The following is a 23,378-nucleotide window of genomic DNA, read 5'->3' on the forward strand; positions in this document are numbered from 1 at the left end:
TGCTGCCTTGCGCAACTTAATCAATGATCTTCTGAGAGAAACAGGATCAGGGGTAGGGTCCTCTAGCAGATCATCCAGCCACATCATTGCTGCCCTGGAGAAGATGGAAGCTGATGCGGAGGCTCGCATGGAGAAAGCAGTGGCCTCATGATTTTTGCGGAGGGCGAAGTCCAATCCTCGCCCAGTAGCATCCTTTAGTTGGGATTCTCCTTCCCTAGGCAAAAGAGATCGCGAAACTAGGCTAGCGATCGGCTCGTCTATGCCGGGGACAGCCAGCTTGGTGGTAAAATCAGGAGCTAGGGAGTAGAGTTTGTCGGCCAGGTTCTTGAAGCGGCGAGTTTGGAATGGATGAGACCATTCTTCGGTGGTCAGTTTAGCGATGGGATCCGGCACCGGGATGTAATGCTCAGTTGGTGCAGGGGATTTGAGAACTCTGGCTGCTTTAATAGCTGGAGCGGTAGTTGGTGGGGGCGCAGCTTGGAGACCAAGGGTGTTAACTACCCTGCGTGCTAGAGGTTGATAATCTGAGGTATTAAACAAGCGATACGATGTATCCTCCTCATGTTCCGAATAGTCACTCCATTCGTCTCCTTCAGCATGATCAGCAAAGGTTGACTCCTCCCCATACGAAGCGTCATCAATACATCTGCCTCTAGCTACGTCAAAAGGATTTGGGGAGCAGGAAGGAGTTGCCTCATGGCATACATGTTGGTCCATAGTGCGGTGAGGTATGGTGGTGACTGCATTTGAGTGAAAAATGACAGCATGCCCTGAAGTTGTGAAAGAAAATCAGGAGACAGATGCAGCCCCGTTGAAGCAGATGGTTGTGCCTGAGTAGGAGGCTCAGTGGGCTGAGTCGGAGGATAAGCCCTGGGCGGCAACACGGGAGGAGGCTGGCTGAGTAGGAAAGCCAGCAAAGTCCTCCTCGTCAGAAGAGGCAGCGGGGGAATGAAATATATCCGTTAGCTGTGTCTGGACTGCCATGGTGGGGTTCGGAACAGAAGCATAGTGTGGACGCTTGGGTTTGCTGTGGCTGGAGAGATGTTTAGTCTTAGCCAGTGCTTTGACATGTTTAGTCTTAGCTGCCTTAGACGGTTGCGGCTTGGCTGTCAGACATGTCTGGTTGTTCCGCCATCTTATATTCACTATGGGTGCAGTACACGGCCACAGCGGGGGCAGGATGTAGAGACCCAAACAGGCACAGCACACGACCACAGAGGGGGTAGAATGTACTGGCAGATGGCTAAGTACACGGATACAGAGGGGGCAGAATGTACTGTGCTGGCAGTCAAGTACACGGCCACAGATGGGGCAGAATGTATGGTTCAACAGGTGCAGCATATCACAGTCTCAGCACATGGTCACAGATGAGGCAGAAGGTATAGTGTAGGCCGTCAGGTACACGGCCACAGAGGGGGCAGAATGTACAGTTCAACAGTCACAGGTGAGGCAGGAGGTATAGTGTAGGCAGTCAGGTACACGGCCACAGAGGGGGCAGAATGTACAGTTCAACAGTCACAGGTGAGGCAGGAGGTATAGTGTAGGCAGTCAGGTACACGGCCACAGAGGGGGCAGAATGTACAATTCAACAGTCACAGGTGAGGCAGGAGGTATAGTGTAGGCAGTCAGGTACACGGCCACAGAGGGGGCAGAATGTACAGTTCAACAGTCACAGGTGAGGCAGGAGGTATAGTGTAGGCAGTCAGGTACACGGCCACAGAGGGGGCAGAATGTACAGTTCAACAGTCACAGGTGAGGCAGGAGGTATAGTGTAGGCAGTCAGGTACACGGCCACAGAGGGGGCAGAATGTACAGTTCAACTTGTGCAGATTATCACAGTCTCAGCACACGGCCACAGGTGGGGCAGAATGTACAGTTCAATTGTGCACAATATCAATAGTCTCAGCACACAGCCGCAGCAGTATATAGGTCAAGCAGTTTAGAGCACAGTCACAGCCTAGACAGCCACAGAAGCAGATTGCAGACAGCGTAGATCACAGTCACCGCCTTGAGATACAGCCACAGAGGCTGTAGAGATCAAATAGTAGCAAGGAGCAGCAGCAGTGGCCGCGTGGTAAAAGAACCCTTGTATGTTTACAGGTTCCTAACTGCCCCACATTTACAGGTAACCCTGGCAGCTCTCTATTTATTAGTACAGGAGAGGGAAAGAGGACAAACAAAATGGCGCCCGGGGCAGGCGCGGGAAAATACAATCAAAAATGGTGGACAATGGCGAAGGGGCAATGGCGGACTGAGGTAGAGCAGCTCGTGCTGCAGCCGCGGGGCCGATAAGCGAAGTCGCGGCGCAAAACACAAAGAGGGAACGGCTAGGAAAGAGAACACAAAAAAGCCACAGTCGCTAAAGCAGAGCGGGAAGCAGCCGCAGCCACCGTCTGCAGGGACCGTTGCGGCGTGAAAATGCTAGGCAGCGAGGCTCAAGAAGACAAAAGCCGCAAAAAAGAGAGAGAGCCGCAGCCACAGGCTCTCAAGGAGATACTCCAAAAAAGGTACTGCCGTGAGGCGAGGAGCCGCGGCAGAACCCGGGACGGGAACGACTCAAATGGCCAGGTACTGGAGGGAGTAACGCCGGGAGCTGCAGCCGCAAGCTCCCGCTGGGAATAGAGAGAACGCAGCCGCGGTCTCTCTGACGGCCGTTGGGCGAAAGGCTGGGAAATCAACGGCCCGGGCAAGGGAGAACCCCCCCCAAGGGAATTCCCCAGGAATGAAAAACAACGTTAGATACAAGACAGAGGGAAGGGAAACACTCGGTAAACACACAAGTAACAATACCTCCACACCCTGTCAGACAAATACAGCCACAAAAAACAACACAGAAACTTAGCTAAAGCTACGCTATTGAAATCTCAATCTTGTTCGTACGAAGGCAAGAATGAACTGGAGAGTGGGAGGGGCTTGACGCCCCTAGTCTTGACTTCAAAAACATTCTTGCCTTCGCATGATAGGTGGAGCTAACCCGCAGTGATGGCCGGCCTCATATGGAAAATTAGGTTCTTAACAAGCACTTCAGGGAGCAGTGTAGTATGAATGATATTGCAACTTAGCAATATCCACAAAAAACTGAAGCATGAATCCAAAGATGCTGAGAAGCATGGAACCATCAGTTCTATCATTTTAGACACAACAGGTGGTTTAGACCTGCCCTCTGGGTGTTGGACTATAATGCTCATCAGACCCAGCCAGCATGGCCAATCATGAGAGGGATTATGTGAGTTCAGGAGGGCCCCAGGTTGGCTATCCCTGGCTTAAATGCTGAAAAGCCCAGAAAAAGAAGTGAAAATTATCAGAAGTATAAGAAGGGGGAAAGCAGAGAGAGAGTGCCCCATTCTTAATATCACAAAAACAAACTTAGATACTTGAGCTCAGAAAATAAAATCTAACAATGTATTGGTGAAGTATTAATTTCTTGTCTGGCTCATGCTTAGAAAGTGTGAAGATTCTAAATGACTTATTGCAAAAAAGAAACAAGAATACAATTTAGAAAATATCCTATAAAATTACTTACAGGATCAGTGTAAAAGACAACTTACAGTGAACTTGATTCCTAGTTGAGACAGAAGACCAAGCTGTTTCATTTCAAGCTTTGCAAACATGCAAGCTAATCGAGATGGTGTAAATGTTAGATACACATTATAATCACGTTTGGGACGGATCTTGATTTCACAATTATTGTACATATATTCTCCAAGTTTCAACTACAAATACACAAGAAAAACACTACAGAAAGTTAATCTGTTGAGGTACTAATCCAGAAGAGTTATTTTTTTAATGAACTGTTCAGACTAAAATAATTCATTCCCATAGTTCTATGACCAAAACGGCATGTCACTCCATGGAAATACTGACATGATAAGAAGTCAGATTTTTATTCATTACTATTTTACACTACTTTCCATGCATAGAGACAAATCACACTACAAGAAAAATACACAAATGTCTAAATTGATGGCTCCATCGATTTTGACTTCCCACTTTTTGCATCTCCTTCTCTACTTCTGGGATCCCCCTATCCACATTAAATTAGGCTGAGGGCCTCAGGTTCCTTACCCCTAGTCTATTTTGTAGCAAATAAGTAGCTTTGGAAATCACTGAATATTTCTCATTATAAAGACTGTTCTGTGAAATGCAGAATCTGTTAAAGAAAGATTCAAGATTCTTAGTTTGGTATAACAAAACTAGCAGTAACCAGCATTTTGATTAACAAAGCGCTACGGCAAAAGGGATATTGGCATAACAAAACATTTATGCGTCAGAAATTTGAAGTCTGAAATCATGTTTACTGTACTCATCTGATCTCTACGTGCACTGAGAAGTCCCACTGAATTGAAAGAGACTCCCAGATAATTGTGTAGACAGCAGCCTTATAAGACACCATTTGAAGGCTATTCCAGTTAGAAGTTTTCAATAAAAAGGAGCCTCATTTGCAAACACTGAGTATATTTGAATGAGTATTATATAAACAGTTTCGGATATCACTTTGCATGACTTGCCTGAAAACAGTCCTGATCTTGACCTCTTATCAGCAATCGTAATTGCTGAGTAGTAGATGGAGAGTCATTTCTGAGAATTAGTTTCTGCTGGCTGAAAAATATACAAGTGTTTAACATTTTATAGTAATTTGCTTCTATTTAGGAAGCAGGAGTAAGCCAGTTGTCCTAAGAATTCACAAAGAAGAACTGTAGCATCATTAATCCAAGCTGATCTAGTAAAGAATTAGTTGGTCTACCTGTACACCTGTGATTTAACTCAGAGTTGTATGTTAGTGCATATTCCATAGCAAGCAGGGCTGGCTCCAGGTTTCTTGGGGGCCCTGGACATAGGATACTAGAGGGCCCTTTAGCCCCATCCTTTCCTTCTTAAACCACACCCCTCCATCTTTGCTCTTCCCCTTTAAATTAACAAATTTAACCAATGAGACAACCACTTATTGCCAAAGAAAAACAACACAAACTTTAGTATTCCATTAGGTGTCTTTTAATTGTTTCGTCAACCGTACAGCTTAGATATATAACTTAATCTGCAATCCTATGCACGCTTACCTGCCACTCTGGGCTCCTTTGAGAGGAAGGGTGTGATATAAACTGAATTAATAAATAAAGTAAACAGATTCATAGGGGGAATTCCATCTCAGTAGACATGTACATAGGATTGCACTGTCAGATACAGAACTGGAGCCCTAACGCAGATGTAAACAGAAAATGGACCATTGGTGTCACCTGAAGGGTGATTTTCATAGGAGAATGCCATCATGCTGGATCATAGCTCGTCCTATCGTCCAAAGGCAAGAATGTTTCTGAAGTCAAGACTAGGGCGTCAGGCCCCTCCCACTCTCCAGTTCATTCGCAGCGAGTCCAAAGAGATATATCTAAACATGCAGGAAAAAAGGCCAACGGGCCTAGCAGCAAGAACATAACATAATAATAGTAACATTAATAATATCTGACTCTAACCTAGCGAAAACAGTAATAGAAGTCTTGACTTCGCTAGAGAATTAAAATTTAATGTAATATAATATAATATAATGACGAACTGTAATATATAAACCATCCGAAAAATTATGTAGTTATCCTCCAACTGGGAGGGTCATGATGGCATTCTCCTATGAAAATCACCCTTCAGGTGAGACCAATGGTCCATTTTCCATAGGAGGAATGCCATCATGCGGGATGTACCAAAGCAACCCATAACCGGGAGGGACCACCCACATACTAGTCGTCATTAAGAACCTGTTGCAAAACTCGTCTGCCAAATGAGGCATCGGCAGAGGCATAACGATCTATTTTATAATGCCTTATGAACGAGTGTGGAGTAGACCAAACAGCAGCTCTACAAATATCGGCAACAGGAGCGTTAGTAGCAAAAGCAGCCGAAGTGGCTGCTGAGCTAGTGGAATGAGCTGTTATACTAGGCGGAACTGGAATCTTAAGGGACTCATAGGCTAAGGTAATACATGCACGCAACCAGCGGGATAAGGTGGAATTAGCTACTTTATGCCCCATAGACCTTGGATGAAAGGATACAAACAAAGACTCAGTCTGTCGTATATCCTGGGTCCTGGACAGGTAGGTCTTGAGAGCCCTCCGAACATCCAACGAATGCCAAGCCTTCTTGAGCGGATGAGTAGGATTCGGACAAAATGAAGGTAGACTCAGGGCGATTGCTCGATGGTTTGAGTTGGCAATGTCGTGTTGGAATGGCAACAGGGCCCACTGTAGCTGGCGAGTATGTGCCCGAGCCCATGGCACAATATGGATGGTGGATACCAACATTCCGAAAGCCCTGGCTAGAAGCATGACATCTGCAGAAGATTTGTGCATCAGAGACCTTGCGATGTCTGTGATAGCGGTGATGCGATCTGGGGACAGGAATACAGTCGCTTGCAGTGTGTCTAACATTGCCCCTAGATGCTGCAGGCGTTGGGTTGGTTGTAGATGGCTTTTGTCGAAGTTGACTAGCCAGCCGTGGGCCTGTAAGATATGGAGCGTGAGTGTTAGATGACGATGAGTAATCTCGCTAGACCTTGCGCGTATTAGGAGATCGTCCAGATAGGGGTAGATATGGACCCCTTGAAGCCTGAGGTAAGCCACTAGGGTAAGTAGCACCTTGGTAAATACTCTCAGGGCAGACGAGAGTCCGAACGGCATTGCTCAATATTGGAAGTGCTGGGAGCCAAAGGCAAAACGAAGGAATTTCCTGTGGGCTGTGCAAATAGGGACATGGAGATATGCTTCCTTTAGGCTGATAGAGACAAGGAAGTCACCTTCTTGCAGGCTGTCTGTAATGGAGTGGAGGGATTCCATTTTGAACCTGCGATACTTTACGAAACGGTTAATGAACTTGAGGTTCAAAACCGCCCTCCATGAGAGATCGCGTTTGGGCACAGCAAATAGGAGGGAGTACACCCCTTCCGACCTCTCTGCATTGGGGACTGGCTCTATCGCCTCTATGTCCAAAAGGTGCTGTATTGCAGTCTGCATGATGCAGCGCCTGTCTAGTGCCCTGGGACAAGGGGAAGGATGAAAATTGTTTGGAGGTATTGCCCAAAACTCAATTGCATATCCATAACAAAAGAGGTCTCTGATCCATGGGACCTGAGTCAGAGGTAGCCAAAGTTCGGCAAATAGAATCAATCTGCCCCCAACTGGTATTGCCTTAGTATTGTCTGCGTTGGCGAGACCCTCCCCTGTATGAGGACGTTGAGTAGCCTCTGCGGCCCTGGTACTGACCTCTACTGGGGAAGCGTCTATTCCAGCCTCCTCTGGTGGAGCGGAAGTCAAATGCTGGGAAGTCACGGCCTCGTCTCCCGGGCCGGGTTCCCCAAAAGGGCTGAGACGTGCGATATGAAGCGAAACGCCTAAAGGGTCTGCGCTCGACGTTTTTGACGGTGGCCAAGACAGGCTTTCGAGTGTCCTTAGGGTCGACAAGCACTGCCTTTAATGCCTCTTCCCCGAAAAGTAATGAGCCTGCATAAGGTGCTCGTGAAAGATTAACTCTGGCAGTAGAGTCAGCCTGCCAGTGATGAAGCCAGAGGGTCCGTCTGGCAACGATCTGAGCCGCCAGGGCGCGTGCTGCTAGTTGATTCGCGTCCAAGGTGGCGTCGGCCACAAAAGCAGCTGTTTTACGCAGTTTTAGTAGCGATCTGCGCAGGGAGGCAGGATCTGGATTGTGGTCCTCGATGAGGTCGTCTAACCACATCATCGCTGCCCTGGTGAAAATAGAGGCAGATGTGGATGCACGCATGGAAAAGGCGATGGCCTCATGGGTCTTGCGTAAAGCAAAGTCCAGTCTCCGTTCAGTGGCATCCTTTAGATGAGAGTCCCCTTCCCTCGGCAAGAGGGACATGGAAACTAAGCTGGAAATAGGCTCGTCAATGTTAGGGACAGCCAGTCTGGTAGAAAAGTCCGGGGCCAAAGGATAAAGTCTGTCCGCAATGTTATTAAATCGGCATGCCTGTAAGGGGTGGGACCATTCGTCCTTGGCCAGTTTAGCGATGGGGTCTGGGACAGGGAGGAAGTTTTCAGCTGGCGTAGGGGATTTCAAGACCCTGGCCCCTTTTAAAGCGGGAGTGGAAGCTGCAGTTGGAGTGGATTGAAGACCAAGGGCGTTCAAGACTCTGCGCGCCAGGGGCTGGTAATCTGAAGAGTCGAAGAGGCGATAGGAGGTTTCTGGCTCTGGTTCCGAATGGTCACTCCACTCGTCCGCTTGGTCTTGCAGCGCGAATGCGGACTCTGCATCAAAAGAGGCGTCATCAACGAACCTGCCCCTGGTAACGTCAAATGGGTCTGGAGAACCTGATGGGTTTGTCTCACTGTGTACACTTTGAACCCCGCTGTGTTGAGGGATAGCGGGAGGTTGTGAAGATGATTAACTCTGAGTAAAAAAGGACAGCATGCCCTGAAGTTGTGTAATGAACTTGTGGGAAAGCTGTAGTCCCGGAGATGTAGATGGTTGCTCTTGGATAGGCGGAACTGTAGACGGCCCCACAGGTAGTGAAGAAGAGCAAGCTCTGGGTTGGCTGGATGTTGACTGTACAGGAAATCCAGGAAAGTCCTCCTCATCAGAGGAAGCCGCAGGAGAATGAAAGAGAGTAGTTAACTGTGCATGATTTGAGTCCTCTGGCACTGGAACAGAGACATAATGGGGCCGCTTGATTGTGCTGTGGCTAAAATGTTTGGTTTTGGCAACCGCTTTAGAGTGCTTATGTTTGACCGCCTTAGGAGGTTTAGGCTTGGTCATCTGGTTTGTCACAGGCTGTTGTATCGGCTTGGTTGCCTGGGTTGTCTCTGGCTGTTCTGCCATCATATAGATAATAAGGGTAGCTGTACATGGCACACGACTGGGGCAGAATGCACAGACCCGGGCAGGCACAGTACACGGCACACGACTGGGGCAGAATGCACTGGCAGATGGTAGGTACACTGTCACGATGGGGCAGAATGTACACTTGGAGGAAAGGTGATATTGCACAACTTGCACAGTATAGTCCAAATAGCTTTGTATATTTTCAATAGTCTTGTGCACTAACAGGTGGCCTGGTGCACTGTTATGGCAGTATTAGTAAATTTGATGAAAAGTCACATGTGCACAGTAGTTGCAGTGATTGTAGAAAGCCACAGTAACCCAGTGGTTGCCAGGGTCAGCCTCAGAGATGGGGTTGGTAAAGGAACTTATGTAGAGGTAAAAATCCTATCTGCAGCACATAAACAGGGAGCAGATCACACAGAGGGAGCTGACAAGAACCTGGGCTCTGCAAACCCCAACCCGTGAAGGAAAAAATCCCCTTTTGTAATACTAGTGGGTTCTCAAAAGTAACAGGAAAAAACGGCCACTAAAATGGCGCCCGTAACAAGAGCGGGAAAATTCGAACAAAAATGACGGATACTTTGCCCAGCAACAACCATTGTATGAAGAAATGAGCAAGGTGGGAAAAATTTTTAACTGTAAAAATGGAACCGCCCACGGTAGAAATACAGCCGCGGGACTAAGAAGGTAATTGCGGCTGAAAAAATTAGCCTGGAAAAAGACTTCGTGAAGGAGGCAGGACAGCTAGCGGACTTCCCGAAGCCGAAGAGAATCGGCCAACAGGCAAGCCGCAGCCGCGGGCTGAAGGGACTGACTCCGCGAGGAACCAAGCGCCGCAGATGATCGAGAGAGACAAGGCAGCCCAAACAAGAGAAGTCGCTAAAAAAGGGGAAGGCAAAGAGCCGCAGATATCGGCTCCTGATGGGCGAATGAAGCGCCGCCCGTAAAAATGAATGACGAAGGGAGCCGCAGCCGCAGGCTCCCGATCGTCAAGGCACAAGGGGAAATGGCAAAAAGGACCGGAGAAAATAAAGTACGAAAGAAGCCGTAGCCGCGGGCTCCTAATCATCAGGGCACAAATGGAGGATCGGTAGAACAAAAAAGGGGGGGCGGAGGCTGCCGCCGCAGCTCCCGGCCCCACTGAGGAAAGAGACCACAGCCGCGGTCTCTGTAGTTTGGGAGTAAAAAACACACCCCCGGGAAAACGAGAAATTGACAAGGAAATTGACACACAACACACAAACTGTGGTAAGGGATGAGACAAAGGGAAGGAACGAGACGAAACAACGTACACAAAACTCCACCCTCTATCACACAAAGACAAAAAACTTATCTAGTCACTAGCTAAAGATCTTGCAGGGACGAAAGGCAAGAATGAACTGGAGAGTGGGAGGGGCCTGACGCCCTAGTCTTGACTTCAGAAACATTCTTGCCTTTGGACGATAGGACGAGCTATGATCCAGCATGATGGCATTCCTCCTATGGAAAATGTGCATATCAGCATGCAAAAGTCCAGGTAGGGCTGAGAATATTTTCTGCCTGAAACTCTGGAAAGCCATTGCTGTTCAACCTAGACAATAATGAGCTAGATTGGCCTCTGCAAATCCTTCTCATTTGGAATACCAAAATTCAAGAATCAGGAAAACACGGAGTTTCTAGATTAGCTTTTTGAGGGGGGGGGATAAGGGAGAAGGGAAGAGGAAGATCCAGCTGGACTCTGCTCTCTCTTCGGGGGAGAGGGAAAAGGGCTTGGGGTAAAAGCCTCCGCCACCACTGGCTGTAAGCAGGCAGCCCTGATGGGGTTTAAATTTATTTATTTTCTAAAAGGGGGTGGGTGACAAGCACCATTAGCATATAGGGGCAACTAGGATTTTTGTCCCAACGTTCATCACTTTATACTTGCTTACACTGAACCAGATTACCAAATGTTACCATGTTAACAAATTCTTCCAAGCTACACAGTAAGTGGATTGGACTGTGAAAGAACAATCCAAATTGTGTTTGCAGTTTGACCAATTTGTAGGGCAGTACAATATCTCAGAGAGGAGGCCTGGTCTCCTGGTCCCCTGGTGCATTCACTATAGCTGCCCAATTTCCCTACTTTTTAAAGTTTGATAGAAATATCTGTTGGCTATAGGTACATTCTTAAACCGCAAGGATTTTTTGCCTGTTAGGTGAATTAGTATATTGGAAGTATTACAACTCTTCTTATGCTCTCAACTCTCCTATGGAATAGTTACTTTGATTGTTTCTATACAGAGAACCATTTATATTTACTGAAAGAACTATATTTCACTTTGTAAAATAAATTAATTTCTCCTGTGAATTTATTCCTCATTTACATAGCATGCAAGGGTTTTTTGTTTTTTTTTTGCTAATTATGAATTATAGACAAGTGACAAAGTGGTTGACCAAGACCTAGCCTTCTTACAATGGAGTGAGAAAGTGTAGCAGTCCAAACCAAATGTTATTGAACTATACCTCCCAACATTCCTGACCACTAGCCATGCTGGCTGGGGCTAACAGAAGTTGAAAGTCCAACATCTAGAGGGCCAATGTAAGCTACATTTGGCCAAAAATAATTGTAGGTAAAAAATGTGACTGTAAGGTAATCTTCCTAAAAGCTTTGATGGGATAGTGAGCCTCACTGAAGCGATGATAGTGTCAATGAAAAGATACCTGGAAAGGAGTTAAAGCTACAAGGCTTTTAGCAGTCAAACTCTTCCCAAACCCATTTTCTAGAATTTAGCAACAATGCTAACTGGTCTTTCACATTCTTACCGTCTGCACTAATAAAATGTGAAGGTTTGCATGTAAGTAATTGCAGCAGCTACCTGCCAGAGATTGAGCACTTGTCCTGAAACACATTGAAATAAATCAAACATTCCACGAGTCCATAAGCTGCCACAGATGTAATCAAGGGCCAGAATCCAGACCATTCAACTTTGTGCTCTGTATGTGCTCAGGGGCTCTTCTGTCCCCCATTCTGCTGTAGCCCATCACACATCCCCAAGAGCTAAGGGTCAGTGGACCATCTGGAATAGTGAGAAAATTCAGCAAACCCATCTTGTGTTTATGGCACAAGCACTTCTGCTTGTACATGGATTCTCTGGAGCCAAGTTAACTTGGGATTGCAACTGTAATACAACTCAATCACATGTCACATTTGAACAATGCATTATATTATATTCCTGAATGAAAAATTGGTTCAGGCTTTGTAAAGCAGTATCAATCATATATTGGTTAAATTGTTTTCTTCGTACTTACACTGTTCTGCCAAGCTGTACACCCCCCCATGCCAGAAGCTGCTTGTTGGCAAGGATGGGAGGAACTTCTGAACTGGGGCATTTTTGTACTGAAGGTTTGCTCTCCACTGCAGCCACTTCACCTTTCACAGTCACTTTATACTCTGGCCCAGACGGCAATACCAAGATTTTTACAACACTATTAATATAAAACATCAAGTTAGAGATTCTGTAAAAAGAACTTCTGCTTAACAACATTATGCCAATTAGGTTGCGTTACCTTTCAGCATTTAGGAAGTCTTTTGGAGAAAACACAACTGTCACTTCTTGTTCTTCCCCAGGTATAAGAACCAGATCCTCTGGCTTGACAGAAATGCCACTGTCTGGCTCTAGTGCCTGGAAATGAATAGTGTTATTTCAAGGTGTTATCTTTTGATGCTCAGGTGACAGTTGTGGCCAGGAGTGCTTTTCACCAGCATTGGCTGCTGCACAAATTGCAATCTTTCCTAGAGAAACTGGATCTTGCCTTGGACACTAATGCCCTAGTTGTATGCAAACTATACGACCATAAGCTATCCTTCATGGAGCTGCCTTTGAAGACAATTTAAATGCAAAATGTGGTCAAAATGTGGCCAGTGATGTTGCAACTGGAGCCCATTAGTCAGATAAAATCATACACAATTATATTGTCTTGATTGGATATCAATTTGTTTCGGGCTCAAATCAAAATGGTCTCTAACCAACACAGATATTAGCTGAGACAGGCCCATGGTTGCCATGAACTCCTAAACAGCACCTGCTTTTTGGGGGGGGGGTCTTGAAAAGAATGCTGAAACCTGCCAGGACAAGCAGCCTAGGTTTATGTAACATCACACAGTGCAAGAACTTCTAAGTGGCCTACCATGCTGTGCTCTAGAAGCAAAATTACACTAAGTGGCCAAGAGACACTGCTAGCTGATGCTATGCCAGAACTACATGCACAGCTGTCTCCCTTCTGCCTGGCATAGTAGTTACACGGAAAGAGCCTCTCCTACTTCTCTTGTACCCAAAAGGGACAGGAGGGGAACTGGACCCTGTGCTGTGCTTTCCACTGTGGGTAAATGCCAGGAATGGGGACTGACTGAAGCCCAGAGAAAGCAGTAACGAAGTCCAGTTGATAAAAACAACAAAAGGGTAGCAACCACACCCTCTGAAATTGTTGGTAAGAATACAGAATCAATTTGCACGTTAAGGCTTTTGCTATGAAAGAGGTAATAGAATTCATTAATGCAACCATTTTATATTGCTGAAGTGATACTCATTTCACTTGTCAATAATTTCTGAACTATTTCTTGAAAAACAGAAAAGTAACCTACCATGATTTTCAAATCAACTTTAATGTTCCCAGCGTTCTTTAATGGCAACAGCTGCCTTGTTGATAATCCCATCCTTGCAGACATATATAAAGTCTAGAAAAAACAGGTTTCAAGTGGCAGTTAGAAGGGAAATATAGAAAGAAATAAGCTGTATCACAAAGGATGGTTTTGGAAAATATACCTGCAGGCCCTTTGGGGCATATATCCTAGGAGTCCCAGATCTTGCATGCAGAGGTATACTTTTTAATATATTAGCAGGTTCTGGACAATCAATCTCCACATCAATTCTTGCGAAGTACTCATCTGCAGGGCCCAAAGAATCTGAAAAAAGTAGTTTCAATTAGTAAGAGTGATAATATGTAAATATTATGCCTTATTCTACAATCATTTTTCACACCAAGTATTACTGACATTTAGCCACACAACAGTGATGTTGAATTAGAATGTGTCTGATACTATAGTAGTATTTAGAATCAGTATTAGTCTGTCCTAGTGGGGCTCTCCATTTCAAAAACATTATAGCGCTAAAACTGGCCTTCAAAACAGCAAGTGAATGGGAACAGCAGCAGTCAAATACTTCAGCTTTAATAAACTAAGCATCCTAAAAGGTATATTGAAGCAGGGCTGCCTCTTGCCTCAAAGCCGTTTCAGCATGTAGAAAGTGTACATTCTACACTGGTTCCAGTGATACATTTTTGGCTTCTTGCCTCAACATAGGATAGTGACCCATGGAAAAATGGACCTGCCTTTTACAGAACTTAATGCCTCCACATTAAAGGCATACATTACAATGAATGAATATCATTTTTCCTGTTGTGTGCTTTGTTAACATTGAAGTTTTGGTTTTACATGCAACTGGTGCCCCAGTATGTGTTGTTACATGTGTATTATATACATTTTGTTAAGTGCTGGCCATTACTGTGCAATGGTAGGTCTGTGCAACATGAAATCCTAGCACATTGCCTGTGTCAATCTAGATATATCTAGAAGTGCTGACTCCTATCAAAATATCAAAAAACCTGCAAAGGAGGATTTGATAAGTTAATTTTATGCACAGGTTCAAGCAGCTTCTTGAACAAGGAGCATGAGAGGTATCCCTCACATGACATGACAACAAATCAGTATCTGTGACTGTGAATTTGATAATTAGTTGTAGCCAATCTTAGCTCTCTTCTGTGTACATCTCCAAACACATATCTTATTCACATGATTCTTTATGTACATTTAAATCTAAAAAACTGTGAAGAGGTGCTGAAAGTTCTGTATTGCAAAAACTCTACATACTAGATTATGAATATTGTTTGGACCCAAGATTATTATTGCAAACATAATCCTAGTCTGCTTGACTAACACAGATACCTAACTCTTATCGACATCAATTTCAGAAGATAGCAGATCTATACCTGAAGAGATGCATTTGCTTGGTGCATGGAACTGAACCCAAACTACTAGAACTTCAGGATCCTAGAAAGAAAGACACTTGTATAGAATGAAATAGTTTTAAGAACTCTAATGTGATTAAGTTTGAACATTAATTGATGACAAATCTCAACACAAGGTCAGGTTTTACAGATCAAGAAACAAGAAACTTTTTACTACCCTATCCTACAGATTCAGGAAGGAGAGCTCTTCTTGTGATGTGAAAGGTTCTCATTTTCTCCCTTCTGCAACCATCAGAACACTGCCAGATCATAACTGGCAAAGAAAAGCACACCATCAATTTAAGTGCAAGGTTGATATTCCCAATACAAAAGTCTTGCATATGGCCAGACACCTTGTTAACAGAGCAAACATTTCTTGAATAGCAAACTTTCAGATGAGCATTTAATGATAAATACTATTTCAATTAATTCAATTATATCCATTTAGTTTATAGTTACTTACTTGCCCATCACATCGTGCATTCATTACATGGGATATCACTGACGGAGCTGCTAGCTGGGAGATGGTGCAAGTACCAAGTATGCTAACAGAAGAGTTAACTGGTTCCTTGGAAAATGTGAAACAGCGCCACGCTACAGCATCCTGTAATGAAGGTTTTTTTGCACTTTAAAAGCAGAGCATTATTGCCATCCCCTAAAACACCCAACATTTCAGGTTATTGACTATTGCCAGGATATACTAGTGGAAGCTCTCCTGTTTTACCAACTGGATGAAACTTTTGAGGAAGAGGTGAAATCACATGTGTTCTGGAAGAGAGTTATAAGCATAATAGTCAACAGAATAGTTATCCTTTAGAAGCATAATTAGTTAAATAAAGCTTTGACTGAAGGAAGGGGCTGTAGCTCAGTGATAGAGCATATGTTTTGCATGTAAAGAGTCCAAGTTTCAATCCCTGGAATCTCAAGGTAGGGCTAGGATAAAGATTCTTGCCTGCAGCCCTGGAGAACTGCTGCAACTATCAGCAGTACTAAGCTAGATGGATCTATGGTCTCAGTGTGCAGATATTTCCAGTATTCTCAATTGCTTGAGTGAGCAAGTGATATTTAAGACAGCTAAAGATAGTGAAATACAGCTCACAAGCAGAAATATATTGGACTAAAAGTTGTGGATAATTAAGAGGGCGTAGCTGGTTAAGGCTCTGAAGGCAGGAATGAGGAGTTTGTACTATATCCAGGGTTGACAGGATGCCAGCATAAGGATTTAAGGAGACATGCCATGTGGTCCAAGTAATCATGAACGATTTTGGTGGCCAAGTTCTGGAAAGGTAAGGAGGCAGATGTTTAACAACTGAATACCAGAAAGGGAACCGTTTTACTCACCAGAAAGGTGTTTCTCTGTGGGCACCAGGACACCGCCAAATGGGTATTGTCTTCCTTGCTAGTGCTTGAGGCAGGAGAGAGTTAACACTCCAAACAGACCGTTACTGTGGCCCCTCCCACAGAGCACTAGTTCGTTGTCTGGCCAAGCTTAAAAAATATAAACTTATACACATATGAAGACACTGACAAGATTAACCATAAATAGCATGAAACAAACGACTTGCACACCTTCAGTTGTAATAACCATTCAGTCTCCACCCAGACTGACTGTAACCTCTACTGACCTGTACATGTGCTAGGTCTGATCATTGACCCTTCAGTCTCCACCCGTTTCATTATGTTTACTGTCATTTGCATCCCAGGGTGGGCCTTGGCGGTGTCCTGCTGCCCACAGAGAAACACCTTTCTGGTGAGTAAAATGGTTCCTTCTCCATTGGGCACCAGGACACCCCGAAGTGGGATGTTCCACAGCTGACCTATTAATTGGGTGGGTACATAAACTTTCAATGATCTTTCAGCACCTGCTGAATAACTCGCCTCCCAAAGGCTGCCTCAGCAGATGCATAAATATCTATTTTATAATGTTTAGTAAAAGTATTTGGGGTTGCCCAGGTAGCCGCCCGACAAATCTCTTGAAGAGGTCCATTTGTTGAATAAGCTGCAGCTGCTGCTCTTGTCAAATGCGCAATGATACCTGAAGACAATGGTATGTTTAGACAACTGTATGCTAAGGCAATGCAGCCCTTAATCCATCTTGCTAAAGTAGAAGAGGACACCCTTTTACCCAGAGTAGTTGGGTGGTAAGAAACAAACAAGGAATCAGTGTCTCTTATCAGACTTGTCCTATTTATATATACCTTAAGTGCTCTTCTCACATCTAATGAATGCCAAGCACGCTCTAGAGGATGCTTTGGTGAAGAACAATATGTTGGCAATACTAACCCCTGCTGACAGTGAAAAGCTGTATTAACTTTTGGAACGAAAGCAGAATCTGTTCTCAATATGACTCTGTCGGTATGGAAAATACATAGATGTTTTGCTACTGAGAGAGCTCCCAGCTCAGACACTTGTCTAGCTGATGTTATTGCTACCAGGAATAATACTTTGAATGACATTGTTCGTAATGTAGAAGTTTTCAATGGTTCGAATTGTGGTTTTTGGAGAGCTGACAAGACCTTGTGAAGATTCCATGTTGGAAATCAATGACGAACAGGTGCCAACAACAGAGAAGCCCCTCTTAAAAATACGGATAAGCTCCCAGTGATTCAGAAGACTTAGAAAGCACTGTTGACAACGCAGATGCTTGTCTTCTCAAAGTATTGGGTCTCAAACTGTGCTTCAAACCCTCATTTAAAAAGGATAACACCTTTGTAATTCCTGACTTCTGAGCCGTAACGTGGTTCCTACTACACCATTTCAAAAATGCCACCCCGGTATACTGGTAGTTTTGTATTGTGGACAGTCTTCTAGATGCCAATATTGTGGTTACCACCTCAGTTGGCAATCCAGCTCTCAGCAGTTTGCTCCGCTCAACTTCCATGTGGTTAAGCTCAACCATTGCAAATTGGGGTGCCGAAGTGGCCCCTGTAGCAGCAAATCTGGTTGAAGAGGCAGAGACCATGGAGGCCTGACAGATAGGTAGACTAGCTCTGAAAACCATGGCCTCCTTGGCCAATCTGGTGCTACTAGAATGACACTGGCCCTCTCCATCCTTACCTTTTTCATCACCTGAGCTAACAACGGAAAAGGAGGGAAGAGGTAAAGTGTTCCCTTCAGCCAAGGGGAGTTTAGGGCATCTACACCCTCTGCTCTCAGTGAAGGGTACCGAGTGTAATACCTCTTCAGTTGATGATTGACATCTGAAACAAAAAGGTCCACATTCATCCTTCCAAACCTCTTGTGGATATGTTTGAACACATCTTTGTGTAGCTGCCACTCTCCCGGCAACATCTCCTATCTGCTTAACCAGTCCACTTGTACACTGTCTACTCCCCTTTATATATTCTGCTGTCAACAATTGTAGAGCGTGCTCTGCCCAGGAAATCAGTCGTGATACCTCCAGATGAAACATGACTTTGTCCCTCCTTGATGATTTATGAACACTTTCACACAGTTGTTGTCTGTCCTCAACAGCACATGCTTGAGATGCAATAAAGGCACAAAATGATGCAGCGCCAATTGTGCTGCCTGAAGTTCCAGTAAGTTGATGCTTTGCTTTGATTCCTGAGGAGACCAAGATCTCTGCAGTATTTGACCTCTACAGTGAGCTCCCCACCCCTGGAGACTTGCATCTGATGTCACAGTGTCTCGTGGTGGGTCCTTTAAAGGAACACCTCTGCGTAGGTTGCAATCCTTTGTCCACCAACAAAGAGCAGTCCAAAGTCCAAAGTCAGTGCAACCTGGAGATGTCTGGAATGTGCCATCTGCCACTGGTATGGTAACAGGGTCCATTGTAGAGGCCGAACATGAAATCTGCCCCATGGTGTAACTAAAACCTTTGCTAAGACCATTATGTCCTCTGCGGTCTTCCCTAGCAATGGTTGAACTGCCAACTTTATCTTCTGTACCCTGTCCTCCAAAAGAGATATTGTCTCCCTTTCCGTATCTGTCATTGCTCCCAAATGCTGTAAACATTGAGGGAACAAGTGACTCTTTAGTATGTTCACGAAGAATCCGTGATCCTGGAGAACTACTAGTATGGTGGGAATGTCCCGATAAGCTGACTGTATTGTCTACCAACAAATAAGAATGTCGTCTAAATATGGGTAAAAGTGCAACCCGTTGATGGAGATGAGTGACAAGGGTCACCATTATTTTCTTGAAGATCCTTGGCACTGACACCAAGCCAAGGGCATTGCCCTGTACTGATAGTGTTGACTGTCGTAAGCGAAGTGGAATTATTTGCGGTGCTGCAGATGGATTGGCATATGTAAATATGCCTCAGTTAGATCTACGGAAGCTAAGACGTCTCAAGGCTGAAGTGCTTCTTTTATGGACACCAATGTTTCCATGTGGAATTTCCTGTATCTTACAAATCTATTGAGGAAATTTGATCGAGGACCGCCCTCCAATTGTTCCCTTTTTTCAGCACGATAAAGAGGACGGAATAAATGCCACAAAATTTCTGGTTTTGCTGAACCAGTTCTATGGCTGTTATCTGCAACAGGTGTTCTATGGCCTCTTGTAGTAGCTTGCCCTTCTCTGAATTAGCCAAAATAGGTGATGGAATAGATCTGTTTGGAGACATACCCTGAAACTCTATCTGATACCTGTACTGCATGGCATTTTTTAACCAGAGGTCTGATGTTGTCGTCTGCCAAAGTTGTGCAAATCTCAGTAGGCGGCCTCCCACTGGTATCAGCAATAAGTCAGAACTGTCTTTGTTGCCTTCCACCTCTGTGGATAGCTGGGCCTGTATTTCACGCTGCTGATTGCTGTTGGTTGCGCAACTGGAATCATGGACAACCCCAAACTTATCTGTTAACATGGAAATCTCACCCCCTTCCTCCAAATCTAGATGGATGAAAGGACTGGTATGGTTGAAAGCGGCAAAAAAGGCACAAGTCATCTCGTCTTTTACTTGTTACTGGCATTGCCTTCTTTTCTTTCGTTTCAACAAATACTTCGCTCAGCACATCCTCACCAAACAACTTCTTGCCTACATCTACGGCATCTGGAGGGAAAGAGTAGTAGAGTTGGGTGTCATCTGCGTATTGATGGTAGTGTATTCCGAATTCACGGATAATCCTTCCTAGGGGCTCCATATAAATATTGAATAACATTGGGGATAATATGGAGCCTTGGGGGACACCGTATCGTAATGGCCAAACCTTGGATGAGAAATTTTCAAGGACAACTCTTTGTAGTCTGCCCTCCAAAAAGGAGCGGAGCCATTGTAGTACCGTTCCCCGGCATCCCATACTAAAGAGGCGGTCTAGGAGAATGGTATGATCGATAGTGTCGAATGCGGCTGACAGATCTAACAAAATTAAATAAGTTAGATTTCCTCTATCCAATTCAAGTCGTAGATCATCTACCAGTGCTGTTAGCACTGTTTCAGTCCCATGTTTTGGCCGAAAACCTGATTGGAAGGAGTCATAACAGTGCGGGTGCGGGACCACGATACCTTGCGGAACGCCTCTTCCGATATGAACCGGCCCGTGCACTACGTTCTGCTATGAAGGCCCTCCTCCGGGTTCCAACTCACAGGGAGGCCCGGAGGGTGATGACAAGATCTAGGGCCTTCTCAGTGGTGGCCCCCGAACTATGGAACAGTCTCCCTGAGGAAGTACGCCTGGCGCCGACTCTGCTCTCCTTCCGGCGCCAGGTCAAAACCTTCCTATTCTCTGAAGCATTTTAAGTTACACTGATTTAATTTTAAAAATGTTTACTGTGTTGGATTGTTGCTTGTATTTTAGTATTGTTTTGTTATTTATTGTATTTTTATGCTGTTTTATGTTCACCGCCCAGAGAGCTATTGCTAGTCGGGCGGTATATAAATTTAATAAATAAATAAATAAATAAATAACAATCATTAGTATCTATAAATGTTTGCAGTTGTGTGGCTACAGCTCGTTCAATAACTTTACTGATAAAAGATGTTAGATACTGGACGGAAATTGGTAAGAAGTGTGGGGTCAAGGGAAGGCTTCTTCAATAATGGAACTACAATTGCTTCTTTCAATGTCTGGGGAACATGGCCTTGTCGAAGTGAGGCATTGATTATCACACAGAGCCAGTTCGCAAGTTCAGCTTTTGATGTTTTTATAAGCCATGAAGGGCAGACATCAAGTGAGCAATTTGTCGGTCTCATTCTAGTGAGAAGTTGGGGAATATCAACTGGTGAGATAGGTTGAAAGTTCGTAAATTGGGATGGAAGAACAGTTTCAGATGGAGTGTCATTGGATTCTGCCAATTTAGCTACATCAATTTCTGATGGAATATCATTATGTTCTGCCATTTTAATAGAGTCCAAGGTGGAGCGAACCTGATCTACCTTAGTTTCAAAGAATGTAGCAAACTCCTGGCAACGGGATTGAGAGTGGACTATATCAGAAACCGGTTGTTTAGGACGGAGGAGGCTGTTAACTATCTGAAAAAGTTGTTTTGGTTGATTTCCGGCTGAATTGATTGCAGCTGAATAGTATGCTTTTTGGACAGCGTGTCTGGCCAAAGTATAGGTTTTCACAAATTCCTTGGTTTGAGCTCGGTCGGATGGACTCCTAGTTTTTTTGCCATCGGCGTTCTAGCTTTCGATAGGTACGCTTCATTTCTAGCAATTCTTTGGAGAACCAGGGGACTGATTTAGATCTTGTAATTTTTAACGGGCGAAGGGGAGCCATTGAATCCATAATTTCAGTCATGATGTTGTTCCAAGAGGAGATTAAAGTGTCGATTGGAGTTCCAGTAGGGGGGCATGAATATTCCTTAAACTTTGATGCGAATAGGTCGGGATCTAACAATCTCTTAGGGCGATATAATTTAGTTGAAGTTCTAGTTTTGGGGGGTACAGGTGACACAAGAAGGTTAAAACTAATTAAATAATGGTCAGACCATGATAGTGGGGTAGAGGTTATATTCTCTATTCGGAAATCAGAAGTACCTGTTTCTGGTAGGAAGACAAGATCTAAGATATGGCCTGCAATATGTGTTGGGGTTGAAATTAACTGTTGCAACCCCAATGTAGACATTGAGGATAGAAAGTCAAGAGCGTTACTTGAGGCAGAGGATTCTATGTGAATATTGAAGTCTCCCAAAATTAAGAGTTCAGGAGAATCCAATAGTAAACCTGCAATTAGATTGGATAAATCAAACAAGAAGCGGCTTGGTGAATTGGGAGGACGATAAATCACAAGAATCACAATGTGATTATGATGACCAAGTTTCAGACAAAGAGATTCAAAACCAAGGGAAGGCTGGAGGAAAATTCTAGATAAGGGAATAGATTTACGGTATATAAACGCTACTCCACCACCACGGTAATCCAACCTAGGTTGGTGGTAGACAGCGTAATCAGGCGGGCATATACCAACTAAGTTGGCTCCACCTAAATTGTTAAGCCAGGTTTCTGTTATGCAGACAATATCAGCCTGTTCATCTAGGATAAGATCATAGATTATTGAAGTCTTATTATTGACTGATCTGGCATTAAAGAGTAATATTGAGTAATCAATGTGTGTCTTTTTTTCTGGAGTAAGTTGTCCCTTTTGTTGATTAACTCGAGTAGGGGTTACTAGGCAACGTGAAACAATGATATCTTTAGAAGATTTGGCGATGTTTAGTCTTTTGTATTTCCCTTTGCCTAGCAGTGTTGGGATAGGCCTAACGTCAAGACTCCTTTGACGGTATGTATAGGGCGAGGTGGGTACTAACGTTATGAAGGGGTCAGAATTTGTTACACTAAAATCGGCAGTCTCTTTTGCAAATAGGCCTGGGTAATTTGCTATATGGGGATGATGGTTGACCCTTCTCTCAGGTGATTTAGTAGTTGAAAAGGAGTTCGCAAGTATTGATGAAGATTGTCAAATTAGTTCTGGTGCCTCATGTACTATTGCATCGCAAAGCATACTGGGTCTGCAGACATTTGAATAGTAAGGTGGACGTTCATTTAGAGTGGTATTAGAAGGGGGTACTTGAATTATGGGTGATGAGCCCAGTTCTGAGCCTTCCAAGAATCTGGAGCTTGTCCTTTTTGCTCTGAGGTTGGTTAATAGGTTTTGCATTTTATTAATAACTTCACTCTGTTCAGCATCTGTGAAAGTATGGAAGCTATTTATTAATTCTTCCTCCCCTTCACATGTAAAGTCAAAAGGGGCTTCTTGAATAGCTTCAGTATTTACCAGATTAGGAGAGGACGGCAGCGAAGTGGTATTGGAGACTAAGGTGTTGAAAGTTTCAGGTTTTTGTTTTTCTTGTGAGGAGGGGGTTGGAAGAGTTAAGTTGTAATTCTGCACAATCGAACTTGTTTGTAAAAGAGGGCTGTTTGAGTTTGGCAGATTGATGGAGGGAAGCCGGTCCGGAGGTGGATCCAAGTTTCCAGATTTTAGCAGATTCTTTCTTTTGTTTAGTGGGAAATTTCCACTCCCATTTGATGGGGTTATTATATTTGTTGATAGTATTCTCTTTGTGAACAGAGGAGCAGGTTTAGCTAGATTGGAGAAATGTCTGTGGATGGAAATTCCATAATTTCCAACAAG

General features: G+C 44.3%; 1 protein-coding gene across 1 annotated transcript in view; it reads right to left on the minus strand.

Annotated features, from left to right (window-relative positions):
- Nucleotides 1–23,378, minus strand: part of CEP192 (centrosomal protein 192) — a 166,290-nt gene that overhangs the window by 66,275 nt on the left and 76,637 nt on the right. Inside the window, exons 25-32 of the mRNA XM_061594728.1 lie at nt 15,305–15,445; nt 14,824–14,884; nt 13,602–13,741; nt 13,421–13,513; nt 12,346–12,461; nt 12,088–12,264; nt 4,509–4,599; nt 3,549–3,713 (exon numbers count right to left, since the gene is read on the minus strand). Coding sequence (XP_061450712.1) covers nt 3,549–3,713; nt 4,509–4,599; nt 12,088–12,264; nt 12,346–12,461; nt 13,421–13,513; nt 13,602–13,741; nt 14,824–14,884; nt 15,305–15,445 — 984 coding nt within the window. The remainder of the gene's footprint in view (nt 1–3,548; nt 3,714–4,508; nt 4,600–12,087; nt 12,265–12,345; nt 12,462–13,420; nt 13,514–13,601; nt 13,742–14,823; nt 14,885–15,304; nt 15,446–23,378) is intronic.

Source organism: Rhineura floridana, chromosome 1, assembly GCF_030035675.1.
Source record: "Rhineura floridana isolate rRhiFlo1 chromosome 1, rRhiFlo1.hap2, whole genome shotgun sequence".
Taxonomy (NCBI): Eukaryota; Metazoa; Chordata; class Lepidosauria; order Squamata; family Rhineuridae; genus Rhineura; species Rhineura floridana.